At 40.6% G+C, this 25569-nt stretch overlaps 1 protein-coding gene across 1 annotated transcript in view; it reads left to right on the forward strand.

Moving 5' to 3' along the window:
- The window catches only part of HCN1 (hyperpolarization activated cyclic nucleotide gated potassium channel 1), a 267708-nt gene that overhangs the window by 239640 nt on the left and 2499 nt on the right, over positions 1-25569 (forward strand). The window contains exons 6-7 of the mRNA XM_074994298.1: positions 6187-6427; positions 25199-25363. Of these exons, the coding sequence (XP_074850399.1) occupies positions 6187-6427; positions 25199-25363 (406 nt within the window). The remainder of the gene's footprint in view (positions 1-6186; positions 6428-25198; positions 25364-25569) is intronic.

Here is a 25569-nt window from a genome sequence, read left to right on the forward strand (position 1 = left end):
TTTAACAGATCAATGCATAACGCTAGAGTTTTCAGATATAACTGAAATATATTTAAGTGCAGTGTTAATGAATAATTACTGTGTATCAGAACCCTTTAAAAATATACTGAAGTTTCCAAAGTCCCTGGACACAATTGCTACGTCTACACTGGGATGGTACATCGAAATAGCTTATTTCGATGTAGCGAAATCAAAATAAGCTATTTCGATGAGTAGCATCTACACATCCTCCAGGGCTGGTGCCGTCGACATTCAACTTCGACGTAGGACAGCACTACATCGAAATAGGCGCTGCAGGGAGCATCTGCACACAAAAGTGGCCCAAATCGAAATAAGGGTGCCAGGAAAAGCTGCGGACAGGGTCACAGGGCGGACTAGCACTTCCGGGGCAACAGCTAGCCGCTCCCTTAAAGGGCCCCTCCCAGACACACTCAGCCTGCACAGCAGCCTGCAGAGCCACAAGCACACACACCCCATGTAAGCAACATGGACCCCCAGCAGCAGCAGCAGCAGCAGCCAGAGGCCCACATACCCACCCCTGGAGCAGGCATCAGGACACCCCCATGCGACGTGCCCTCACCATTGAGAAACGGGTCGGCATCGCTGTCTGGAAGCTGGCCACTCCAGACAGCTACCGATCCATAGGGCAGCAGTTCGGCGTGGGCAAGGCCACCGCCGGGGCTGTCGTCACGGAGGTAAGAGGACCCAGGGGGAGAGGGGAGCCCGGGTGGGAGCAGGTGCCCGGGGAGGAGAGGGAGCTCAGGGAAGAGGGAGAGCCCTGGGGGAAGGGGGAGCCCAGGGAGAGGGCCAGACACACCCTGCACACCCCTCACGGGTGCTCTCTCATATCCTTCCCGTGCAGGTGGTCCGCGCAATCAATGCCCTGCTCCTCCACAGGCTCGTGTGGCTTGGGGACCCGGATGCCGCCATCGCGGGGTTTGCCAGCCTGGGCTTCCCTAATTGCTTTGGGGCTCTAGATGGGACCCATATCCCCATCCGTGCCCCGGAGCACAGCAGAGGATGCTTCCTGAATAGGAAGGGATACCATTCTGTGGTCCTCCAGGCCTTGGTGGACAGCCGGGGCTGCTTCTTTGACATTTATGTTGGCTGGCCTGGCAGCACCCATGATGCCCGGGTGTTCAGAAATTTGGGCCTGTGCCGCTGGCTGGAGACAGGGACCTACATCCCCAAGCAGGAGATCCCGCTGGGGGACATCACCATGCCCCTCTGCCTCGTCGCAGACGCAGCGTACCCACTCCGGCCCTGGCTCATGCGCCCCTACACAGGCCATATCAGTGCCATCCAGGAGTGGTTCAACACCTGCTTGAACTATTAGCGCCAGGTGGCCAAGCAGACTTTCAGCCACCTCAAAGGCTGTTGGAGGTGTCTCCTCACCTGCCTGGATGCAGGGGTCACCAACATCCCCCAGGTTGTGGGCGCATGCAGCGCACTCCACAACCTGGTGGAGAGCAAGGGAGAGGCCTTCTTCCAGGGCTGGGCTGTGGAGGCTGGCAGGGCCGACGCCCAGCCACCTGCTGCCCCCAGTCGCCAGGTCAACCCTGAGGGGATCCAGGTCCGGGAGGCCCTGCGGGCCCATTTTGAGCAGGCTGCGGGGTGAACGCTGGCAGGGCCAGCTGCTGGTGAGCCACCCACCGCACCCGCACATCCCCCACAACACTACCTGCCCCCATGCCCACACCACTGAGCACCAGAGAGCACACACCACCCACACACTTCTTTTGTAAATAAACTAAACAAAACAATGAGCTCTACATTAAGAAGGGGGGAACTATGTACATGAGGGGGCAGCTCATAAAGGGGGCTGGAACAAATAAATTATTTACAATTATGGGGGGAATATGTGCAAAGGAGGGGGGTCTGGGGGGGCAACGTCCTTGGCCCTTCACCCCTATTGTCCAGTGCATAGCGTGGGGGGGGGCACGACCCATGTCTGGGCCGGAGGCCCCATTGAGGCTGGGTGGGGCCAGGAGAACCGGCAGATATGGGCGGGCTGGTTCCTGAGGCCCATGGTCCTCCTCGGCGGCAGGCTCCAGGACAGCTGCTGGTGGAGGGTGGCTTGGAGGGGTGGCAGGGGGGAGCCAACTGCTCCGCAGTCTGCTCAAAGGTCCGCATGAAGGCCCCCCAAGCCTCCTGGCGCCAGGCCAGCGCTCACACCTCAGTCTGTGAAGATCCACTTCGTAGTCTCTCTCTCCCAGTTCACCTTTGTTTCTCCTCCTATCCTCTCTCCCCTCAGTCCTTCTTTCTGACTTTCCCCTACTTTCTGTCCCATATCTCATCTCTTGTGTCTCTCTCATTGAGCTCCATCTTTATTCTTTCTCTCTGTTATTTCATCAATTTCTCTCCCCTTCCCTTCCTATCCACTGGCACTTTCTCATCTTCTCACTCTCTTTGTCTTCCTGTTCTTACACCTCTCCTATAGCTTTTCTATCCCACTTTCTCTATGTCCATGGTGGCTTCCTCTCTCTCTCTCTCTCTGTACCTACCAGTGCTGCTACCAAAACAGAAATTAGGCTGGGTTCAGATAAAGGGATAGAAGGCTGCTTGACATCACTGGGGGCAGGCAAATCAGGAACAGATAGCTATTGTCTTTTCCTGGTCTTCAGACAAATTAAGGCAATCTGGTGTCCCACGCATATTTATGACACAGGTCCCTCTCATTGGTCCACCCTCAACTATGATTGGAGATGTCACACAGTTCCGTTTTCAGAGAGACAGTGACAGAAGCAAGGGACACCCTAATCCCCACTAAGAAATGGATATAGGGGGAAGAAACCGACATCTATTCACCCCCAGAGAGACAGGAGAGGCAGCAGGGCCTTCCCTGCAATACTTATCCCAATAAATGGGGTGTGTTTACTTGGGTGGCTGGCTTACTGCACTCTTCTCCTTCCACACAAAGGCCTCTGGTGAACAAGTGTTAAAAAGGATTGCCCCCCCACACCCACGCCTGAGCAATGATTCTGTGTTCCTAGCACCCCATGGAGAATTGGACAGTTCATACCTTTCAGAGTTACCATTTCAGACTGTCTGCAAATTCACATGGATGTCAAGGCATCATTTTTACACTCACTTCACATTTTCTAAGTATCTTTGCAAACAGGGGCTAGATGCTTCTTTTAAATAAAAGCTCAGATTCTGATGTCATGTGAGTCCAAGAGCTTAGAGTCAAGGACTGTGAGAAAGATAAGCAATAATGCTGTATTATGAGAAACAGCAAGGCAGTTGTCACGATTCCCAGTGATCTTCAATCTGACCTGGTTTCCTCTGCTGCTATCCTCACTTCTTTCCACTGATTTCCTGAGAGCCAATCAGCATAAGCACAGGGAAAGGGTCAGCCTTTGGAGTCAAGATGCGCAGTCTATTTATTTTCTACACTACCACTGCCTCTGACTGACTGACCCCAGAGGTCACATGCAGCAAGAACCACTATTCTGCTCCCTATACATGGGCTTATGCTTTCTAAACATACCTGACTCATGGTTGGGAACAAAGAAAGAAAGAACTGAGTAAAGCAGAATGTCTTTATTTGCTCTCCATTGCTTAAAGAAGAGTTTGCAGATAAAACTGTGAAATCCAGGCCTTATTCAAGTCTATCAGAGGTCTGTCGTTGATTATAGTGGTGTCAATATTGCACCATCTGCCTTTTTGAACCTATCCAACTCATTTATCTCTCTTTTACAGCTGTGCCTCTTGCACAAGTTGATGCATGCCATATTTTTCAATCACTCTCTAATTCGACACTTCCTCAGCCAAAGCTGCAGGATCCATGCATTCTTTGTTATCATGTAATTTTTGTTTATCCTCCAGTCTCCTCACCAAAAGAAGGAGAAGAAGCTGAAGCAACAGCGTATATCGTACAAAGCTAAGTATAGAGCTATCAAATTGTTGAGACCCAAGTCAAAGGGAATGATGTAGTTCTTCTTTTGAAGAGGCAATGTCCCCTTGTCCTTAGAGACCCTGCTGTTTTCACCTTACCATTACGTAATGACATTCTCTTGAGGGAGTATCCTAAGGTGTCAGTAACACCATACAAGGGGTGGGAGGTATACATTTGCCCTGGGCTTTTTAGTGGAAAGCAAGAGATTGATGGGGATAACAACTTCCTGCCATTGGGATGCTTCTTTGCCTTGTGCTCTTTTTCCAGTTTTTTTTTTTTTCATTTTGGAGCCTCCATTCTTTATTTTTAATTTTCTCTCTTAACTCTTATGCCACACATATGTTTCCTTGGTCAGCAAGTGACATGAATCTGGTAAATGCTAAGGCAGTCTTTGTGAATCTTGCCATCTAGTGGTAACCCTTAAAATCTTGATAGATTATATTAAATCATTATTGCTGCATTACCTAAATTTCTTATATTTGCTGTAGTGTATGACTGGGACACACTGTTGTTACTGAAGTAATATTTAGCTTTCTAGGGAAATCGCCATAATATAAAAAGCACCAGTGTTTGCATGTCCATGTGGTTTTTGTAACGTGATTATACGTGTATATATGGATGAGCACACATAACATTTTGTCGTGCTTTTAATACATTGGCTGCTAACTATGCTCTGTGGATTGTCTCGTCTCTGAATCTATCTTCATGCACAATTCCAATCATTCCTACGAAATGTTCTTCAGTGTTGTAGCTTGTAAACTGTGTGCACAGAATTGAATATACTCTCTAAGGGAGTTTTCTAAGGCTGTGTCTACACGTGCCCCAAACTTCGAAATGGCCATGCAAATGGCCATTTCGAAGTTTACTAATGAAGCGCTGACATGCATATTCAGCGCTTCATTAGCATGCGGGCGGCAGCGGCGCTTCGAAATTGACGAGCCTTGCCGCCGCGCGGCGCGTCCAGACGGGGCTCCTTTTCGAAAGGACACCACCTTCTTCGAAGTCCCCTTATTCCCATGAGCTCACGGGAATAAGGGGACTTCGAAGTAGGTGGCGTGCTTTCGAAAAGGAGCCCCGTCTGGACGCGCCGCGCGGTGGCAAGGCTCGTCAATTTCGAAGCGCCGCTGCCGCCCGCATGCTAATGAAGCGCTGAATATGCATGTCCGCGCTTCATTAGTAAACTTCGAAATGGCCATTTGCATGGCCATTTCGAAGTTTGGGGCACGTGTAGACACAGCCAAGAAGTCCTGTGGCACCTTATAGACTAACAGATATTTTGGAGCATAAGCTTTCGTGGGCAAAGACCCGCCTCATCAGATTCATCTGACAAAGCGGGTCTTTGCCCACAAAAACTTATGCTCCAAAATATCTGTTAGTCTATAAGGTGCCACAGGACTTCTTGTTGTTTTTGAAGATTTGTCTAATAACTCAGTTCCAGGAATGACACATGCTTGGATTTAAAACCAGTTGCGTATTTATAATCTTGTAGTGTTCTCCTTTCCAATGGTCTTAATCATGAAAACTGGCATGCTAGCTTGGGTCATTGAAACATTCATGGAGTTCCATTACTTTAATAGGATACTTTGTGAATATAAAGTTCCACTTTATGGATTCCTTTGCAGGGTTATGGCCTATGGGTATGTGTAGTTACCATAAATTCAGATCTGACCATTCCTGATCCAAAGTAATCTATTGACTTTAATGGGCTTTGGATAAACTCCACAATGTGCATTCGTGTTAGCCGTAAACATGTTGTAATTGTATAGAAGATGCTCTTGTTACAAATTTTAAAACATAAAGGTACAGCAGTTCTGATGTTATAAAGCCAGCAGAAAATCTGTTACATCTTCTTTGCAAGCTGTGCCCTGGTTGCAGAATTTTAAGCGGTTTTAATTCACATGTACTTTGTCTGTTCATCATTTTCCTTAAAAGCCAAGAAGAATAAGTTACAGGGAGACCCATAAAGAAAACACCTTTCATTTTGATGATATAGAACCAGTGGTGTACGGGGGAAACAGGGACTGATATAGAATCAGTTGTGTGTGGGGAAAGTGGGGAACTGAAGGCCTTTTAGGCGGAATTTTTCAGGCTGTTTGGATTTTTTGTTAGTTTGATTTGAGGATTTTTTTGTTCTGCAGGCGTGCTCCTTTTTTGTTTTGCCTACAACATCAGTAGAAATAGGAATGAAAACCATTTTTTTCTTATTGTATTACTCTTTTGCTCTACCTGCCCAGTCTGGTATGTCTCTTTACTGACTGTTACTTTCATTATGTTTCCTTTCCATTTAGGAGATAGTCAATTTCAACTGTCGTAAGCTGGTTGCCACAATGCCTCTTTTCGCTAATGCAGACCCCAATTTTGTGACAGCCATGCTGAGCAAGCTTCGGTTTGAGGTGTTCCAACCTGGCGATTATATTATCCGAGAAGGGGCTGTGGGTAAAAAGATGTATTTCATTCAACATGGGGTTGCTGGTGTCATCACTAAATCCAGCAAGGAGATGAAGTTGACAGATGGCTCTTACTTTGGAGGTGAGTAATAAGGAAATGCATGATAACATGTGAGGTGACTGTATTAAAGTAAAACATGTTCAGACTTCAGACATACAGAGATTTTGTAATATGACTGGTGAGCATTTGTTGCCTTGAAAATTCCAATGGCAGAGAATAATGCTTTTAGTATTTTTGAATAATCCATTTAGAGATATCTTGCCATTTCAGTGACAGGTTATCCTCTACAGCAAAAGTTCTCAAACTCAGGGTCATGTAAGCGTGGCATGAGCTGTCAGCCTCCACTCCAAACCATGCTTTGCATCCAGCATTTCTAATAGTGTTTACTATAAAAAAAATTGGGGGGGCAAGCACTCAGAAGCTTGCTGGATGAAAGAGATCACCAATATAAAAGTTTGAGAGTCACTGCTATACAGCAAGTAGCTTTTTCAAGTCCTTCCTACAGTAATAGTCTCAATTAAATTGCCTGATTTCAAAGGACATTAAATCAAGAGTACTCTTGGGCAATATGCTGTAGCTAACTAAGGAGTGCAATAATTTGCAACATAATCTTTAACAGGCAGAAATATTTATAAAATAAGCATAGCTCATATCCTTGGGTGTTTGGACATTAATGTGAAAGTATGCTTACATGCTAGGCTCCAATGCACAAAACAGAGTCAATAAAGAACTGTTAATATGTGGGATTTTTCTGCTAAGCATTCTGGAGCTCTAAAACTGATATTAGTGCTCTTTCATTAATTTTTAACTTGCGGCAATGATTAGAGTTGTGCTATTATAGACTGGTATCTCTAATGGACTAAATTAGATACTCCTCTGTTAGGTTTAAGTTAATAAGAACTAAACATAAATTTTGGTCCAAATTTATTCAACTGGTAACTCTAATGACAGGTGGATTTCTGTTTCATTAAAGGTGTATAAAATAGTTACATGTGAATAAAGAAACACATAGCAACTGTGATTGTTAGATATTCTGGTGCAATGGACTAGGAATCTGCTACTAAGCATAGCAATAGTAATTGATTTTCAGATATGCTGAGGACCTGCAGCTACCATTATATCCAACTGGAGTTGCTGGTCTGGCTCATAACTGATCAGCTTTTGTATTAATTTTAACTGAATCCCATGAAGTGTTAAAAATTATGTCAAAAGCCCTTCAGAAATTTGTAGTTGCATTTAAAGGCTAACAGGTGACATTTACATGTTATACAGAAATGAAAACCTCAGAGCTGTAAACTTAGATGAATACTTGTTTGAACTGGGGCAAATTCTTCAACAAATTTCATCGTATGGAAGTATACTGAAAACGCTCTTGCTGTCCTGGCCCGCAGGCCTTGTCACTCCACACTAGCCCTTTCCAGGTGATTTGTACCAGTGCTTGCAGCAGCGGTTAAATAAAGGAATCAGGTGCTTATCCTACAGCATTTGAGGCAAGGCACCAACTCGTATTTGCTAAAGTGAAGATTCAGGAGACATAAACAGTTGAAGGATGAAGAAGATGAGGATTTGTGGTCTTTTATTTCCTGGTTCTGAGAGTGAATGGGTGCAAGGAGCTGTATTCTGAAGATGTCAGTAATACGTCTCAACCAGCAAACAACCAACTATATCAAAAGAGCAAAAATGTGTGCCTGTATGCTGTGTTTACTAATTGCAGCATCATCCCTAAGGATAATACACTATTATATTGTGATAAAAAATATATTTCATCCTTCTCTAGTGGCTGATCCCCAAACATAACAGCTTACTGTTATTGCCAATTACTTTGTTAGCTCAAGTGGTAGAGGCCTTTGTTGTGGATCTAAAGGTTCCTACTCTACTGATACTTTATCTGGGTTTTTATATAGAACCACATGATGGCATTTCTGATCATTCTTTCTTTAGTTTCCTTTTTATAAAATTGAAGAAATTACATACAAAAAGGGTTTGTTAAAAAGCAATAAAGTTGAAAAATCAAGACTTAAAAATTAAGAAATGTCACAAACCAGCTTGCCCACGCAACTTTAATTTGACTCGACTCTGGGTGTGTTCAGTAGACTAGTCTTTAATTCCACAATCAATTGCTATTGTTTCCACAGGTGCCAGCCTCATTCAGTGGACAGCATGAATGATTCTCAGGGAATCAGTCAGGGTTGAATGAGACTGTTGGTTGTAGGACCCAGATTTGGTTGTTTTAGATGTTGCAAGGTGTATGTGAATGAGTCAAGGAATTGCCAAAGGAGAAAGACTGGTCTCATGATTAAGGCAGATGAATGCTGCTCTTGGGTTGGATTCTCTCCGTGCACGTGCCAGTGATTGTGTGTTCCTCTTATATTGAATGTGCAACTTGAGACCCTGGAGTCTGATTTGTGGAACTGATAAGCAAAGCTAGAACTGAGGTCTCCAAAAGCTGTTCTTCAAACATAAATTGATATGCTAAGTACTTTGAAAAATCAGGCTCTAGATATCTGAATTTGGGCATCCAAATTTAGTGGATGATTTGGATCTTAAACTCTATGTGCCTCAGTTCCCTATCTGTAAAATTAGAATAATAATACCCATTTATTTCAGAGGAGTACTGGAAAGATTGTGTCTCCTTCCCGTTATCGGCATCAGCATTTCTCCCTGCCTTTCTGCTGCAATTTCTCTCTCATCTCTCCCTTCTTCTGTCTCACAAAAATAGCTCTTCTTTCAGTGAACACTATTTATCCTGTGCATTGAATGAGGCAGGGCTTCTACAGAAAAAAAAAGTGTGAGATCGTGTATGTAAAAATATGTCAAAGTGCATATACACAAAGGGCCTGAATTAATGCTGCAAATACATTTTCTAAGGTTTACAATTTCTGTCATTTCCTAACTTTTAAGTATGTGATTGTACTTCATTAACATTCTTTCAATATAGCTATTGGTATGTAAATAATAAGTATAACTTTGGATATGTAGACATCATGGTACAATGTGAAAACTGTCAATCAACTGAGTTATGCTTTAGTCAAAAACAAGTTATTTGGCTCAGAAAAAGTTAACTAGATGGAATTTAATGGCTTGTGATACACAGGTGGTTAGAGTATATTGTCCAATGTTCCCTTCTGGTCTTAAAATTCATAAATCTGTGAAAATTTTCTGTATCGTGAGGACTAACCAGCCAATGACATCTACAGGCACAATACAGACCAGAACTTAAAGAGGGAAATGGAATGATAAACTGTATTATGCTGTACAGGCATGAGGTTGGACTATGGATAACAAATTCCTAACTCAGAAAGCCTTGCTTTGCCAATACAGGTGAATTCTTTATTAGCTCTTATCCTAATAGATATAGGGCATCTGATCACCGAACTAAAGATTAATAGTAGCTCAGATACAAATAATGATGACTTGATCACATTTTAATGTGCAAGTGGAATAAAGTCCAGACCAGTTGAGGCAACGACAACTATGATGATGATGATGATAAATTCTGATGATAAAGGAGCTGTTTCTCAAGCTTAAAACAATTCTAAAAGCCTGATCGGTGAGTTAGGAATCATTTAAGGGTACCTTGCTAAGCGCAGAAAAAGCCATAGTTGAGGAAGAAGGAACTGGGACATCACAAGTCTGTCTTCGTGGTCAGAGGGGGAGCCAGGAGCCAGACTGGTTCAGATAGCAGGAGATTGGCATCTGAGTCAGACCAAAGAGCAAATTAAGAGTCAGATGTTCAAAGGCAGGTTGGGTAAGGTTACCAGGAGACCAGAGTCAGGTAGTTGGAGTAAGTAGCTGATTGAAAGCAGTCCGAACTGGCAAAAACCCAGTTGCATGGAAAACTGCCTGTTCTTATATTCAGTTTAAGTACAAGCAGAGAGCCAGTCAAGATCCCCAGAGTTTTGTGAGTCATAATCCAGGATAGGAATCCTGTGTCAAATTTTAGTGTCAAGTTCTGAGAATTGTTAGCGGGTTATTTAGTGGCAGCTTAGCACTTATTGGCTCCCAGTAGCCCAGGGATCAGGCCTTTATTCTACTTGCACATTATCAATCCTTTTTTTAAAAATGACCTGATTTAGAAAGGAAGTGAAGACAACTTTGAAAAAGGATGGATATAATTAAAGAAAGGGGAAATTTATAGTAATAAAGTAATTAATATAAACCAGGAATTGTAGAAAACTTGTAAAGGGCTACAAGAAAAAAATCTCTGGCCAGCAGTGTTAAGGACACTAAGGAATTTTTAAAATACATTAGGGGAAAAAGAATGCTGATAATGGTATTGGTCCATTACTAGAAGAAAACTGTATAATTATCAGTAATAATGCAAAATAGATAGAAGTGCTCAGTAAATATTTCCATTTTGTATTTGGGGTGAAACACCGATAATATAGTTTAATCATATGGTGACAACATTCATTCCATTCAACTAAGATTTCTGGAGGATGTTAAAAAGAAGCTACTAAGATAAGATATTTTTAAATCAGCAAGGTCAGATAACTTGTATCCAAACATTTTGAAAGATCTGTCTAAGGCATTTGCTGGACCATTAATGCTGATTTTCAATAAGTCTTGGAGCACTGGGAATGTTCCAGAAGAGTAGAGAGAAAATTAATCATAGAATCTTAGGACGGGAGAGGACCTTGAGAGGCCTTCTAGTCCGTGGTCCTGCAATCAAGGGTGAACTAAGTGTTATCTATGCTCTTAGGTGATTGTTGAACCTGCTTTTAAAACCTCCAGTGACAGAGAATTCACAATCTTCTTGGGCAAGTGTTCTAGTGCTTAACTACCCTGATAGTTAGGAAGCTTTTCCTAATGTCCAACGTAAGTCTCCCTGCTTGAAGTTTAAGCATCTCATCCTATCTTCAGAAATTAAGGAGAACAATTTTGTCCTTTCTTCTTGTAACAATATTTATATACTTGAAAACTCCTATCATGACCCCTCGCCAACCTTTACTTTTGCAGACCAAGCAAACACATTTTTTTCAGTCTTTCCTCATAGGTCAAATATTCTAGACTTTTAATTATTTTTGTTGTTCTGAATTTTCTCTGGTTTGTCTACATCTTTCCTGAAATGTGGACAAAGTAGTCCAGTTGAATTTCTATCTGTGGACAAGAATTACTTCTTGGCTGTGTCTAGACTAGCCCTCAACTTCGAAAGGGGCATGGTAGTTAGGGTGTTGAGAGATTACTAATCAAGTGCTACGGTGCATATGCAGCACTTCGTTAGGGTAAATCTCCCCCGCAGCAACTTCGAAGTGTGAAACCCGCGGCTACATGCAAGCCAGTTCTTTGAAGTTTGACACTTCGAAGTTGCCGCAGGGGAGACATAGCCTAATGCACCATGTGCATTGCAGCACTTCATTAGTAATCTTCCAACACCCTGATTATCATGCCCTCTTCAAAGATAGACACAGGCCTTGTCTTGCTTACAACACTCCTGCTGGTAAACGCCAGAATGCTGTTGTCTTTTTTTTGCAACACTTACATTATTGACTCACATTTAGCTTGTGATCCACTATGAATCCCTAATCTCTTTGGATCTTCAGCAGAGGGCATCTTGCTGCACGCAGGATCTGATGGGAAACTGTTTAATCTTGCAAGGCTGAAAGCTAAGTCTAAGGTGCAGGAAGTCCTCATCAGAGACATGCTGTTCGCAGACGATGCTGCTGTAGTGTCTCACACAGAAGACCAGCTTCAAGAACTGCTGGATCAGTTCTCCAAAGCGTGCAAGGACTTTGGGCTTTCCATCAGCCTAGAGAAGACAAGCGTACTTGGTCAGGATGTTGCTGAATCCCCATCAATCAGCATTGACAACTATACGTTAGAGGTCGTCCACAAGTTCGTTTACCTCAGGTCCACCATCACTGACACCCTGTCGCTGGACACTGAGCTAAATAGGAGGATCGGAAAAGCAGCCACAACTCTGTCCAGACTCAGCAAGAGAGTGTGGAATAACAACAAGCTGTACACTCACACCAAAATGCAAGTCTACAGAGCCTGCATCCTCAGCACCCTCCTTTATGGCAGCGAGACTTGGACCCTGTATGCCCGCCAGGAAAAGAGGCTGAATGTCTTCCACTTGCGTTGCCTCAGGCGCATCCTTGGAATATCATGGAAGGACAGAGTGACCAATACCACCGTCCTCGAGCAAGCTGGAATCCCAACCATGCACACCCTCCTCAGGCAGCGTCGGCTCCGCTGGCTTGGCCACGTCCACAGGATGAATGATGGAAGGATTCCAAAAGACATTCTGTATGGTGAGATAGCCTCTGGCAAAAGACCTCCCGGATGCCCCCAGTTGCGCTAGAAAGATGTCTGCAAGAGAGACCTCAGAGAGGTAGACATCGAGCTGGACAACTAGGAAGAACTAGCAGACGACCGCAGCAGATGGAGGCAGGGCCTTCATAAGGGCCTTCAGAAGGGCGAGATGAGGATCAGACAGCTAGCAGACAAGAAGCAAGCACACAGAAAGCACACTAAGGACTTGCCAGACACCGACCACATCTGCAAGAGATGCAGCAAGGACTGTCACTCTTGTGTGGGTCTTCATAGTCACAGTAGACGCTGTAAATGAAGCCCTCAATTGAAACTATAAAGGGCGCGATCCATAGTCTATGCAGACTGAAGGATGCCTACTACTATTTCTCCAATACTCCTTCCTAGGCAATCGTTTGCTATATTGTGTGCAGTTGATTGTGCCTTCTTAAACAGAGTATTTAGTATTTGTCTTGATTTGATTTTCATCGTCCTTACTTCAGATTATTTCTCCAGTTTGTCTAGGTCATTTTGAATTTTAATCCTCTACTTCAAAGGACTTTTTTCCACCATTACTCCACCCCAGCAAAAAAAAAAAAAAAACTTATTGCTCGTTGATGATGTTACCTCGATTGGTAATGAAACGTTTTCAATCGAGTTGCCAAGCTTGGTGAACATTCAAACATCAAATGGTATCATCCGCAGATTTTATAAGTATACTGTCTGTGGCATTTTCTAAATCATCAGGGAAGATATTGAACAGAACTGGACCCAGGACCAATGCTTGCAGAACCCTACTTGATATGTCTTTTCAGTTTGACTGTGAACATTGATAACTGCTTTCTTGGAATGACTTTTCAACTAGTTATGCACTCACCTTGCAATAGCTCCATCGAGTTTATATTTCCCTAGTTACTTTACGAGAAGATCATGCAAGACAGTATCAAAAGCCAAGATATACTACTCTCCCACTTCCCGCCATGCACAAGACTTATGTCCTGTCAAAGAAAGCTGTTAGGTAGTTCTTGACAAATCCATGCTGTTCTTTATCACCTTATTATCTTCTAGGTGTTTGCAGATCCGTTAATCCATTGCCTTTCTGGGTGCTGAAATTAAGCTGGACAACTGTCTGGTTTTATAATTCCCCAGGTTGTCCTTATTTGCTTTTTTTTATAGATTAGCACTATATTTGCCATTTTCAACCTTTGGGAATCTCTTGCATGACTTTTCGAAGATGATAAATAAGTAAGACTGGATTTTTCAGCTTGGAAAAAAAGGGCCAGTGAACGATATGATAAAAGTCTATAAATTAGTAACTGATGTGAAGAAAGTAAATAAAGAAGTATTATTCAATGCTTCTCATAACAAAAGAAGTAAGGGTGACCAAATGAAATGATTAGGTAGCAATTTTAAAATTAACAAAGGGAAGTATTTCATCTCACAATGCATTGTCAGTCTGTGCAACACTTTGCAAGCAGATGTTGTGAAGGCCCAGGGGTTTAAACAAGGTTTAAAAAAGAAGTAGATGAGTTCATGGATGATAGGTTTCTAAATGGCTATTAGCCAGGATGGGCAGGGATGCTAGTCCCTAGAATGAGTGACAGCAAATGGATAACTTGGGCTACATCTACACGACACACATCTATCTACAGAAGTTACTGTTGGAAGAGATGTTCCAACAAAACATCTGTCGACAGCTCATGTCTACACATAAAAGTGAATCAGTCTTTTGATTCCCTCTTCTGACAAAAGGGCCCCCTGGAGTGTCTACCTGGCTTTTTTGTTGACAGTTTCTGTTGACAAAATGCATTTTGTGTGTAAATGATCTGCGAGTTTTGTCAACAAAACCCTCTAGTGTAGATGTAGCCTTGATGATTATCTCTTCTGCTCATTCCCTTTTTAGCCTCATGTTTTATTACATTTCAGTTGTCATTTGCTATGTTAGATGTTCAATCACTACTAAATATTATGATGAAAATTGACACAAAGTGTCATTTAGTACTACTGCTGCTTCCACATGTTTTGTTATTTTTGTTCTCCCATCATTGAGTAGCAGGCTTACCCTGTACTTGGTCCTCCTCTTGTTTCTAATGTATTTGAAGAATGTTTTTGTGTTACCTTTAATGTCTCCAGTTAGTATAATCTCATTTGTGCCGCCTGCTGAGCAGCTCTCAAAATTTAATTGTAAGTGGGAATTGTCATTGAGTGGGCATTGCCCATGGAGTTCTGTAGGGAATGATTCTTGGGTCCTATGTTATTTAACATTTTTATCAATGACTTTGATGAAAACATTAAAATCATTACCGATAAGTTAGCTAATGGCCCCAAAATTGGGGAAATGGTAAAGAATGAGGAGGACAGGTCACTGTTTTCTATCAATTGAGATTGTTTGGTAAACTCAGTACAAGCACATATGTGTTTTAATACACCTAAATGTAAATTTATAAAGCTAGGAATGAACAAATTTGGCCATGCTTTCAAGATAGAAACTCTACCCTGGGAAGCAGTGACTCTGAAAAAGATTTGGTGATTCTAGTGGATAATATATAATTATTGGAAAGAATTGGGGTATATAGCCCTGCTCCAGGATACCACGTAAGCATAAAGTTGGGCATGTGATTGTGTGCCATGCTAGATCAGAGTTCATACTTAAGCATGTGCTTAACTTTAACTCTTTCCAATCAATTCTATAATTTAAAGAATCTTTTTCTGGATTTTAAGCAATCATAGTATATTGTACCTATAAACGCAGAAAGAAATTGCAGTAAAAAGGCTGACTTTGCACCTTTTCATTTACACCTGTTCAGAGTGATGTGATTTCACAGCCACTTCGCACAAGGTCTGTAGTTCTTTATAGTTAATATTATTTATTAGTAGCATTTTGATTTTTATGTTCTGTCTTGTACAAAAAGCAGAAAAACAAAGTTATTATCCTGAAGAGTTTACAGCCTAGACAAAATTTTCAAGCTAGGAGGCCTAAGATTCAAACTATCTAAATAGATTCAAGCTATCTAATAGATTCAAGATTCAAGAAGTCTAAATAAGTGGCCTAATGTTGAGAAGAATTCACCATGGCGTCACAAAAAAGGCTATGAAAAGTGGGAGCAAAGTCAAATACGGGTTCTCCACAGCTCTGAAAATACAGGTTACTTACTTAGGTCAGGTCTACACTAGGGGAAAAAAAGCAATTTAAGATACATGACTCCAGCTACAAAAATCGCATAGCTGGAGTCAGCGTATCTTAAATTGATTTATGCCACCATGCCCACAATGGGAGATCAACAGGAGAAACTCTACCCCAGGTCATTCAATTTAGCATGTCCCCACAAGCACGCTAAATTGAAACCCCAGTAGATCGACAGCCAGCACTTTGATCTTCTGGTAAGAATAGATGTACCCTTAGACACCTAACTATAAATTTAAGTGCCAGCTCCTGTCACATAAATGTAATATTTTAATTAAAAAATAAAACAAAACAAGAAAAACAGAAATCAGGCAATGATCACACTGAGAGACTCACGAGAACCAGAAAGTGCAAAGGACTAAAAAAGATCATCAACTTTGGATGTTGCTGATAGCCAGTGTTGGTAGCCTTCCTGACCGAACACCTGGTTTTGAAAGATGACAGTGTTGTTTTCCTTTCCCTTTTTATTTTTTTCTGTTCTGTGAAAGTATTCTCTTAGAGATTTGTTTGCATTTTGAGCTTTGTTCATGTAACTAGTCAGCTGTCAAGTGGCCCTTTCATACTAATTTGCTCATAACACTAGATTGAGAAAGATGACTTTCATTTATCACAACAAAATGTCAAGCTCATTTTGCAACACCATTTTCAGTTTTGCTGTCAGTTTTTCACAAATCAAAAATCTGAACACAGTATATAGTTACTTTTGTAGAACATGGAAACCACTACTCATTTAGTCTGCCTCAGCAGTATTCAGATTATGATCTGGATATTTATGGCAGATACTATGCATGTCAGATGTATCAGATGTAAAGCAAAGTACAGAATCTTTCATGGTTTTACAATTTATGCCCCAGTGAGAAATTGAAGACATATAAGGTAGCTCCTGCTCAAGATCTGCAGGGAATTAAATAAAGTTAAGGAAGAAGTATTGAAGTTCAACATTCAATAAACCAAACCTTATCCTATAAACCATTTTCTCTTTCCTTTCCTTTTCTGAGGTAGCTGAGTGAAAATCTAATTCCCACTGACTTCTGAACTAAAAGAATAATAGTGGTAAAGTTTACAATGGGCCTGGAAGTGTGAAATTGCATTTCCAGTTCTGTGAAGAGCAGCGCATTAGGAACGTTGATGACTGAATCCTTTATCCAGTGTTTTGCGAGTAAAAGGAAAAAATACCTGACTTGTAGATAGTCTACCATAAAATTTAGGAGCAGAAAATCCCATCAGTAACCATTAAAGCACCATTGAAAATAGTTAATAATTTCTTGATGCATTTAGACTATGAAAAAATAACAGTATGCTAATATCCTGTCCATTTTACCTAACAAAAAATGAAAAGATTGGATTGCCTGCCCAGAACATTTAGATGGCTGTGATTCTTTTTGCTTCTTCAGCTGATAAAAGTGCCAAATGCCATAAATAGTGGCTTTCCTATTTAGACAACAGCATAAGATTCCTAGTGTATAATGAAACACCAGCTCCCTACTGAGAAACTGGACCAGTAGTCAGCTTTCCTTGGCTGGAAGGACACTGTTCATTATATCCTGCAATCTGGATTCTGTTGCAGACAGCAAAAGACTGAGCAGGACTTCATATTAAAGTTCTTCGCTCACAGGTATGTAGCAGATTTGGCAATAAAGGTAGGATCTTTCAACCAGTATTACTTTAATATGCTGAGCCATCTTTAAAATAAATAGCAACCAGTTTGCTTATTCATCTCTGCACCAAATTAAATCAGTAAAGCAAAAATCTTCCTTTAGAGCTCTTTACAGTTTCTGATCTTTTGTCCCTTTCAAACAAAATACATACACACATTTCTGCCATGTGCAGTACCAGCAATAACAGTGGGCTCAGCGCCCATTGGTGTCTGATGCCTCTCTCGCTATTTCCTTCCATCTTTCTCTGTCCGGTGCAGAGTGGCTTAGTTTCTGCAGACTAGCTTCACACCAATCTACTATATCATCCACATATTCTCTGTGGGGTCTGCCTCTCCTATTCGAACGGTCCATTATGCCAAATACCAGGATCTTGATTTTTTGTTTGTTGTTCATTCTGCAAATATGCCCAAATAGTTGTAGCTTCTGTTTTATAACCCTCTGCAGCAGGTTCTCTTTTGGCTGTATCTTTCTATAATTCCTCATTGGTGACCTTCTGCATCCATCCTATTCTCAGAATCTTTCCGTAACAACTCCTTTCGAAAGCCAATATTCTTCTCTTTGAATCTTTTGTTATCACCCATGTCTAACATCCATACAACATGCTACTGAATACACGTTTTCAAGATGCTCAGCTTTGTTCTTAAGCTAATCGCTTTGTTTTGCCACATCTTATCCATCTCCTTCAAACTTGCTCTTGCTTTCGCTATTCTAGTCGCTATTTTCTTCTTACATTCTAGATCATACTTTATGTTGCTCCCCAGATATGTGAACTTCTCTACATTTTCTAGTTCAATGCCATCAACACTGATCTTCCTTCCTATTTCCTTATCTCCAAATACCATTGTTTTTGTTTTATTGATGTTCATAATCAGTCCATACCGCTTCCCTTCTTAGTTTAACACCTGCACCATTTTCGCTAGCTTCTCCTCATCTTCCTCAATGACAACTATATCATCTGCAAACCTCAAGTTGTTAATTCTTTTCCTGTACACAGATATCCCTTCTTCCTTAATCTTGTCGACCGCTCTCCCCAGATGTGCAATGAAGATACTTCATTGATGTTGGATCTCCTTGTCTCGTACCTCTACTTGTTTTAAACCAACTTCCCAACTCCCTGCATGTACTAACTGCTGCCTCCTCATTGCCATTGATATTCTTCAACAACCGTATCAGTCTGATATCCACTCCGTATGACACCAACACCACCCAAGTCACTTTCTAATCTATACTGTCAAATGCCTTTTGAAAATCGATGAAGCAAGTGTACACATTCTTATTCTTTCATCGAGCTTTTTCTGCTATTAGTCTTACTGCCAATATATGCTGTATGGTACTTCTATCTTTTCTGAACCCCACTTGATCATCTGCTATTTGTTCTTCTATCTGTGATCTTAGTCTCTCAGTCAGTATCGTCATCAGCACCTTGCCTAGATGACTCATTAGAGCAATCGTTCTGTAGTTCTTGCACTCCAATGTACTTCCTTTCTTGGGTATCGTCACTAGCACACATCTTGTCCATTCCTTAGGTGCCTTCTCTTCTTTCCATGCTATAGTACATAATCTGTGTATTTCCTGAATCATGCTTTCTCTGCCATATTTGATCATCTGTCCCGTGATCTTATCATTTCCAGGGCTCTTGTTGTTCTTTAGTCGTTTCACGGCTTTTTCTACTTTCTCCTTCAAAATATCAGTCTTGGTCTCAATGTTTGGTGGCGATATCTCTTCCAGTTCTTCAGTCAGTCCCTCTGAGACACTCGCATCCAACTGTGCTTTGTATAGATCGGTGCAATATCTCTTCCATCACTGCACAATCTTCTCCCTGTGCATGAGCACTTCTTCGTTCTCATCTATGATTGCCATCTGCTTCGGTTGCCATTTTCTATTAATATTCCTAATTGTCTTACATTCACCGTAATACCTCTTAATATCTTCACATTGCTCCTCTAACCATTTCTCCTTATCTCTTCTGGCTGCTCTCCTTACCTCATTGCATTTCACCCTATGTTGCTGTTCCACCATCTCAGAAACATCTCTTCTGATCTTCAATGCTCTCTTCTCTTGAACCAACTTCAGTGTCTCCTGGCTAATCCACTTCTTATTGATCTTTTCTTCTGGAACAGTCTGCTCAATTGCCTATTGTATAGTGATGGCTATCCCTGCAACTCTCTTATCTAGGTCTTTATCTGTGGCGATATTCTTAATCTTCTCTTTGAGCGTTGCTCTGTATGCATTCCTTGTTTTTTCCTCACATAGCCTCGCCACGTCTCTTCTTTTCTTAAACTGTGTCTTATATTTTCTTTTGAGTTTTATCTTGATGTTTGCAATCACTAGACTGTGGTCTGCATTTATATCTACTCCTTGGAGGGTTCTGCTATACTGATGTTATCCATCTTCTTCTTATCAAAATCATATCTGTCATATTCTTGGACTTCCCATCATTCAATCGCCATGTCCACTTCCTACAGTCCTTTTGTTGGAATCTTGTGTTGCAGATCACTATCTCATGCTCTGTTGCAAACTGTAGTAGTTTCTCACCTGGTTTGTTTCTTTCTCCATATCCAAACCTTCTCATGACTCTCTCCCAACCTTCGTTATCTGTTCCAACCTTTGCATTCCAATCTCCTCCGATGATTAACTCATCTTTCTTCGGTACCTCCTCCACCATCTTTGTCAAGTGTTTATAGAATTGCCCTATGTCTTCCTCCATACTGTCTGATGTGGGTGCATGCACCTGAGTGACTGAGATGTTGAACTGTTTTGATTCAAATCTTGCTACCTTCATTCTTGCATTCACCAGTTTCTATCCTAATAATGCTCTTCTAGCTGTCTTGCTAAGAAGGAATCCAGCGCCTGCTTCATGCTTTTTTTTTCGTTTCCTGACCAAATGTCTTTGCAACCACATATCTCTCCTGGTGCCATCCAACACATCTCTGCCAGTCCAAGTATATTTCATAGTTATCTCTCCATCTCCTTCTGAAGCAACTCTAATTTTCCAGTTGCCCACAGTGTTTGGATGTTCCATGTTCCAATGGAAGCATGTGTGTTAGTTGTCATTTTCTTTTGGTATCCAACTTATTGACCCAACCCTGATCGCTCAATTGGTATCATGGACCTTGTTTATCTGGGTGACATCCGAGCTGGCATCTTTTATCATTTAGTTGTACTGGCATCAGATTTCATTCATATTGTTGTTTGACAGTCAGTGCATCGGCACACATCTGACAACCCTACTTTTTCATCCAGGCTTGGGACTGGCATGGAGTTCATAGAGTCTTCATGGTGGAGTTATGTGCAGTATACCATACTGTTATATCTTTCCTTTTTAAAAAAAACAATCATTTTAACCCATCCCTAAACTAGGGCAGTGTCTGACATAAACAGGATTAGTTTACAGTCATAGAAACATATCCCCTCAACCCTTAGTCATTTCTTTTCCAAGCTGAAAAGTCCTAGTATGTTTAAGCTCACCTCACATGCAAGCTGTTCCTTACCCCAATCATTTCTCATGCCCTTCTGCTTTTCCAAATCCTACACACACACACACACACACACACACAGAGGAAGTCAGATCTGCATGACTTTATATAGAAGCAATCTGATATTTTCTGTTTTACTATCTGTTCCTTTCCTAATGATTGCCAGTGTTCTCTTAGCTTTTTAGATTGCCACAGCACATTGAGCAGATGTCTTTTTCAGGGAACTGCCCAGAATGAATCCAAGATCTCTCTTTTAAGTGGTGACAGCTAATTTACACCACATAATTTTGTATGTATAATTAGAATTATATTTTTTCATGTGCATTACTTTGCATTTATTAAGTTGAATTTCACCTGTCTTTGTGTTGTCCAGTCTTGTGAAATCCCTTTGTAATTCTTAGCAATCAACTTTGGTTTTAACTACAGTATTCTGAGCAATTTTGTATCCTCCATTTCCGATTTTGGAAATGGAACACCTGTCAATGTTTTCCTGATCATCTAAGGATCCTTCAGTTACTTGACCAACAAGCCTTTTGTAATCTTAATTACCCTGCCTCTCCCTGTTTATAAACAAATATATGCTGTAGCTCAACCAGAAGTTATGGGCATGGCATAGGAATAACATGGTAAAAGTCTATAATTTGTATATTCAACAGCACAGATTAGATGGTCATATGACTTCCTTCTGGATTAGAATTTAGAAGCTTTGGTTGAGTACCTGGACATTTCACTGGTTTGATGGGTGACGTTGAGCAAGTCAGTGCCTCCTGTGCTTCAGTTTCCCAATCTGGAAAATCATATAGTCGTAGAACTGTTGTCATGTTCCATCTTAATCTTATCTTTTTCTGACTAAACAAACCCAATTCTTTCAATGCTCCCTCATAGGTCATGCTTTCTAGACCATATTCATTTTTGTTGATCTTCTCTGGACCTTCTCAAATTTATACACATCTTTCCTGAATTTGGTGCACAGAACAGGAAACAGTACTCTAGTTAAAGCATAATGAGCACACAGTAGCTAGAAGAATTGCTCCTTGTGTCTTGCTGACAACATTCCTGTTAATATATCCCAGAATGTTGGGGGTTTTTTGTTTGTTTTTGTTTTGGTTTGGTTTTTTTTGTAACAGTATCATGTGGTTGACTCATACGTATTTAGCTTGTGCTCTGCTATGACCTGTACATGCCTTTCTGTAATACTCCTTCCTAAACAGTCATTTCCCATTTTGTATGTGTCAAACTCATTGGTCCTTCCTAAGTGGAGTGCTTTGAATTTGTCCTTGTTGAATTCCATCCTGTTTTCTCCACTTTGTCCAGATCAGTTAGAATTATAATCCTGTTCTTCAAAGCACTCTCAACCCCTCCCAGCTTGGTATCATCTGCTAACCTAATAAATGCACTCTCTATAGTTTTATCTACATAATTGATAAAGCTTCTGAACAGAACCAGTTCTATAGCTGATCCCTGTAGAACCCCACTTGTTAAGCCTTTTCACATAACTGTGAACTATTGATAATTCCTCTCTTGGAACAGTTATCCAACCATTTATGCAGCCACCTCATAGTAGCCCCATCTAGGCTGTATTTCCCTCATTTCTTAATAGAAGGTCTTGCAAGACTGTATCAAATGCTTTACTAAAGTCTAAGTATACCACATCTACTGCTTCCCCTTATGTACAAGGCTAGTCATTCTATCAAAAAATCTATCAGATTGATTTGACATGATTTCTTTTCTTTACAATTCAGGATGTCTGTTACTTATCACATTATTATCTTCTTGATGTTTGCCATGCAGCTTAATGATTTGTTCCATTACCTTTCCTGCAACAGAGGTTTTGTATGATTGATCTGTAGTTGTGTGTTCTTATTTCCCTTTTTAATATATAGACACTATATTTGCCCTTTTCCAGTCTTCTAGAATGTCTCCAGAAGACATGGAGATAATGGTATTGAGCTCCTATGTAAAATATTTTGTGATCTGAAGATGAAAAGTGCTTTAAGATCTATTCATTATTTTATTATTACATCCCAAGAAAAGAATTTTCTTCTGAATTCTTTCACTGGAAATATTATTAATATTTGCAAGCATATAATGTGAAGATTTGCAAGATGCATAAAGCCAACTACCACCAAGATTCTTCAGATCCAGGCTTCTAGAAAAAATATATTTTACTATGAATGTGATGAAGAGAAAATTAAGATTGATTTGCATAAAAATGATAATAGAACTTTACAGATTTGCAGTCATTATGGATGAGCCCTTGTGGATTTCCGAATTTTGCAACTTACACCAACATACTTTATTTATTTGTAGTTTAGTTTTTAGCATATGTTATTATACTAAAGCGGGCAATGAAATTATTTTTCCATAGTGCGGTGTTTTAGAAATTTCAAAAACAAAATTTGTGCTCTGAAATGTAAAAGTCTTAAAAATGTTTGCAAACCTAAAAATCAAAAAAAAAAAATTAGAACAGCTCAGCTAAAACATTTCATTTTCATAATTTTAAATGAATTTTTTCACTTTCAACCTTTTATTTTAAATTTCTTTATTGTAAAGTAACTTACCTTTTGAAGCCAATGACATTTTGACTCAAAAAGCTCAAAATTGTTTCTAAAAATTTTTAAACATGGAAAATTATCAGCAGTAATCCATTGCCAAAAATACTTTTGTTTTAGACCAATCAGAACTTTCTGGCAAAAAAAAAAAAAAAAGTTGAAAAATTCCTAATTAGTGCTATGTAATATGTGGTAGTTAAAGATTTGTAACATCACAAATTAGGGTAAGAGAAAGCATCACAAACACATCTTCATTGAGCAGGTTGGGCAAGCAAATGATTGGGTTTCCATATTAGCAATTTGCATGTTAACAATATTTTTCTACACTGTTACTTTAATGCATTAAAGTACTGTATGGCCATGTCTACAGTAGCCCAAAATTTCGAAATGGCCATGCAAATGGCCATTTCGAGATTACTAATGAAGTGCTGAAATACATATTCCTAGGAATAAGGGGATTTCAAAGTCGGTGGGGTCCTTTCGAAAAGGACACCCATCTGGACGAGTCGTGGCAATTTTGAAGTGCCGCGGCTGCCCGCATGCTAATGAGGCACTGAATACGTATTTCAGTGCTTCATTAGTAATCTTCAAAATGGTCATTTGCATGGCCATTTCAAAGTTTTGGGCTAGTGTAGATGTAGCCTATGACAGTAGTATCTATAGTCATGGGAAGCCTTGCCTGAGCTGGGCCTATATGTCTCTTTCATTCCACAGCATAACCCTGTTCTGTCTTTGCACTGGTATGGTACCTGAAGGTAACTTGCCCCTAATCCAACAAATTTGTGGCTGAGGATTCAGGGATTCTGTGGAGCCAATTGGAAGACGAAGGCTCTTATTTTCCCATTTGAATCTACTATCACAGATGCTTTACATTTGCTACATAGCTTTTAGAGAGAAAGTAGTAAATTATCCATTAATATTCCAAATGGTTCCCCACATTAAAAAGTTGTAAATTTTAATATTATATTTATTGTAAGCATTAAATTGTGTTGGCAAACTTGTTGGAATATTGACACAGTCCTTTCATACACCTGAATCTTCCTGCTCCAATCACTGGACCTACTTGGGTGAGTTTGATCAGCAGGTTATATTTGAAACTGAATAGATTATTTCAGGCATCTGAAGGAGAATCATTTAAAATATTAATGAATTGTTATGTGTATATGTTTAGAAAAAATAAGCAGAAACCATTGCCTTTAGATCAAATCGATTTCCTGAAACAAAATAAAACTGCAGAAATGTAGCACTTTAAAGACTAACAAAATGATTTATTCAGTGGTGAGCTTTCATGGGATAGACCCACTTCATCAGATCAATCTCATTTCCAATACAGACTGACAATTTTAAGTACAGAGGACCAAAAAAGGAAAGAAAAAAAATTGCAATAAATGTCAGTCTGTATTGGAAATGAAATTGATCTGATGAAGTGGGTCTGTCCCATGAAAGCTCATCACCACATAAATCATTTTGGTGGTCTTTAAAGTGCTACATTCCTGCTCCTTTGTTTTGTTGGAGGACAGACAAACACAGCTACCTCTCTGTTACGATATTATTTTCTGCAGTTTACTGAAAGAATCAGAATTAGCCCGGAACACTGATAAGCTGCAGCAATGAAATTGGTGATGTGTACTGAATTGTTTGTTACCATGAAATCTCTTTCTACCAGTGGAGTTTCACATGGTTCACTGACCTTTTCCTTTTGTGTGTGTGTGGTCTTTTTTTCCCCTTAGAGATTTGCCTGTTGACTAAGGGCCGCCGAACAGCCAGTGTAAGAGCCGATACATACTGCCGACTCTATTCGCTCTCCGTTGACAATTTCAATGAAGTTCTAGAGGAGTACCCCATGATGAGACGAGCCTTTGAAACAGTGGCCATTGACAGACTGGATAGAATAGGTATTATTTTCTTTGATTTTTGCTTCATTCATAAAACATTAGCTTTTTTCTGAGTGGCAAAGTTATGTTCTCTTTCAACTAGCAGATGAGGGCTTAAGACAACTTATTTGACTTTTGTTATACAAGAGGTATACAAAATCATCACAGCAGTTTCTTCTCGCTTTAAGATCTGTGACTCTTGCAATGTGCTAGACACTTTGAAATCG

The sequence above is a fragment of the Carettochelys insculpta genome, chromosome 5 (genome assembly GCF_033958435.1).
Source record: "Carettochelys insculpta isolate YL-2023 chromosome 5, ASM3395843v1, whole genome shotgun sequence".
Lineage (NCBI taxonomy): Eukaryota > Metazoa > Chordata > Testudines > Carettochelyidae > Carettochelys > Carettochelys insculpta.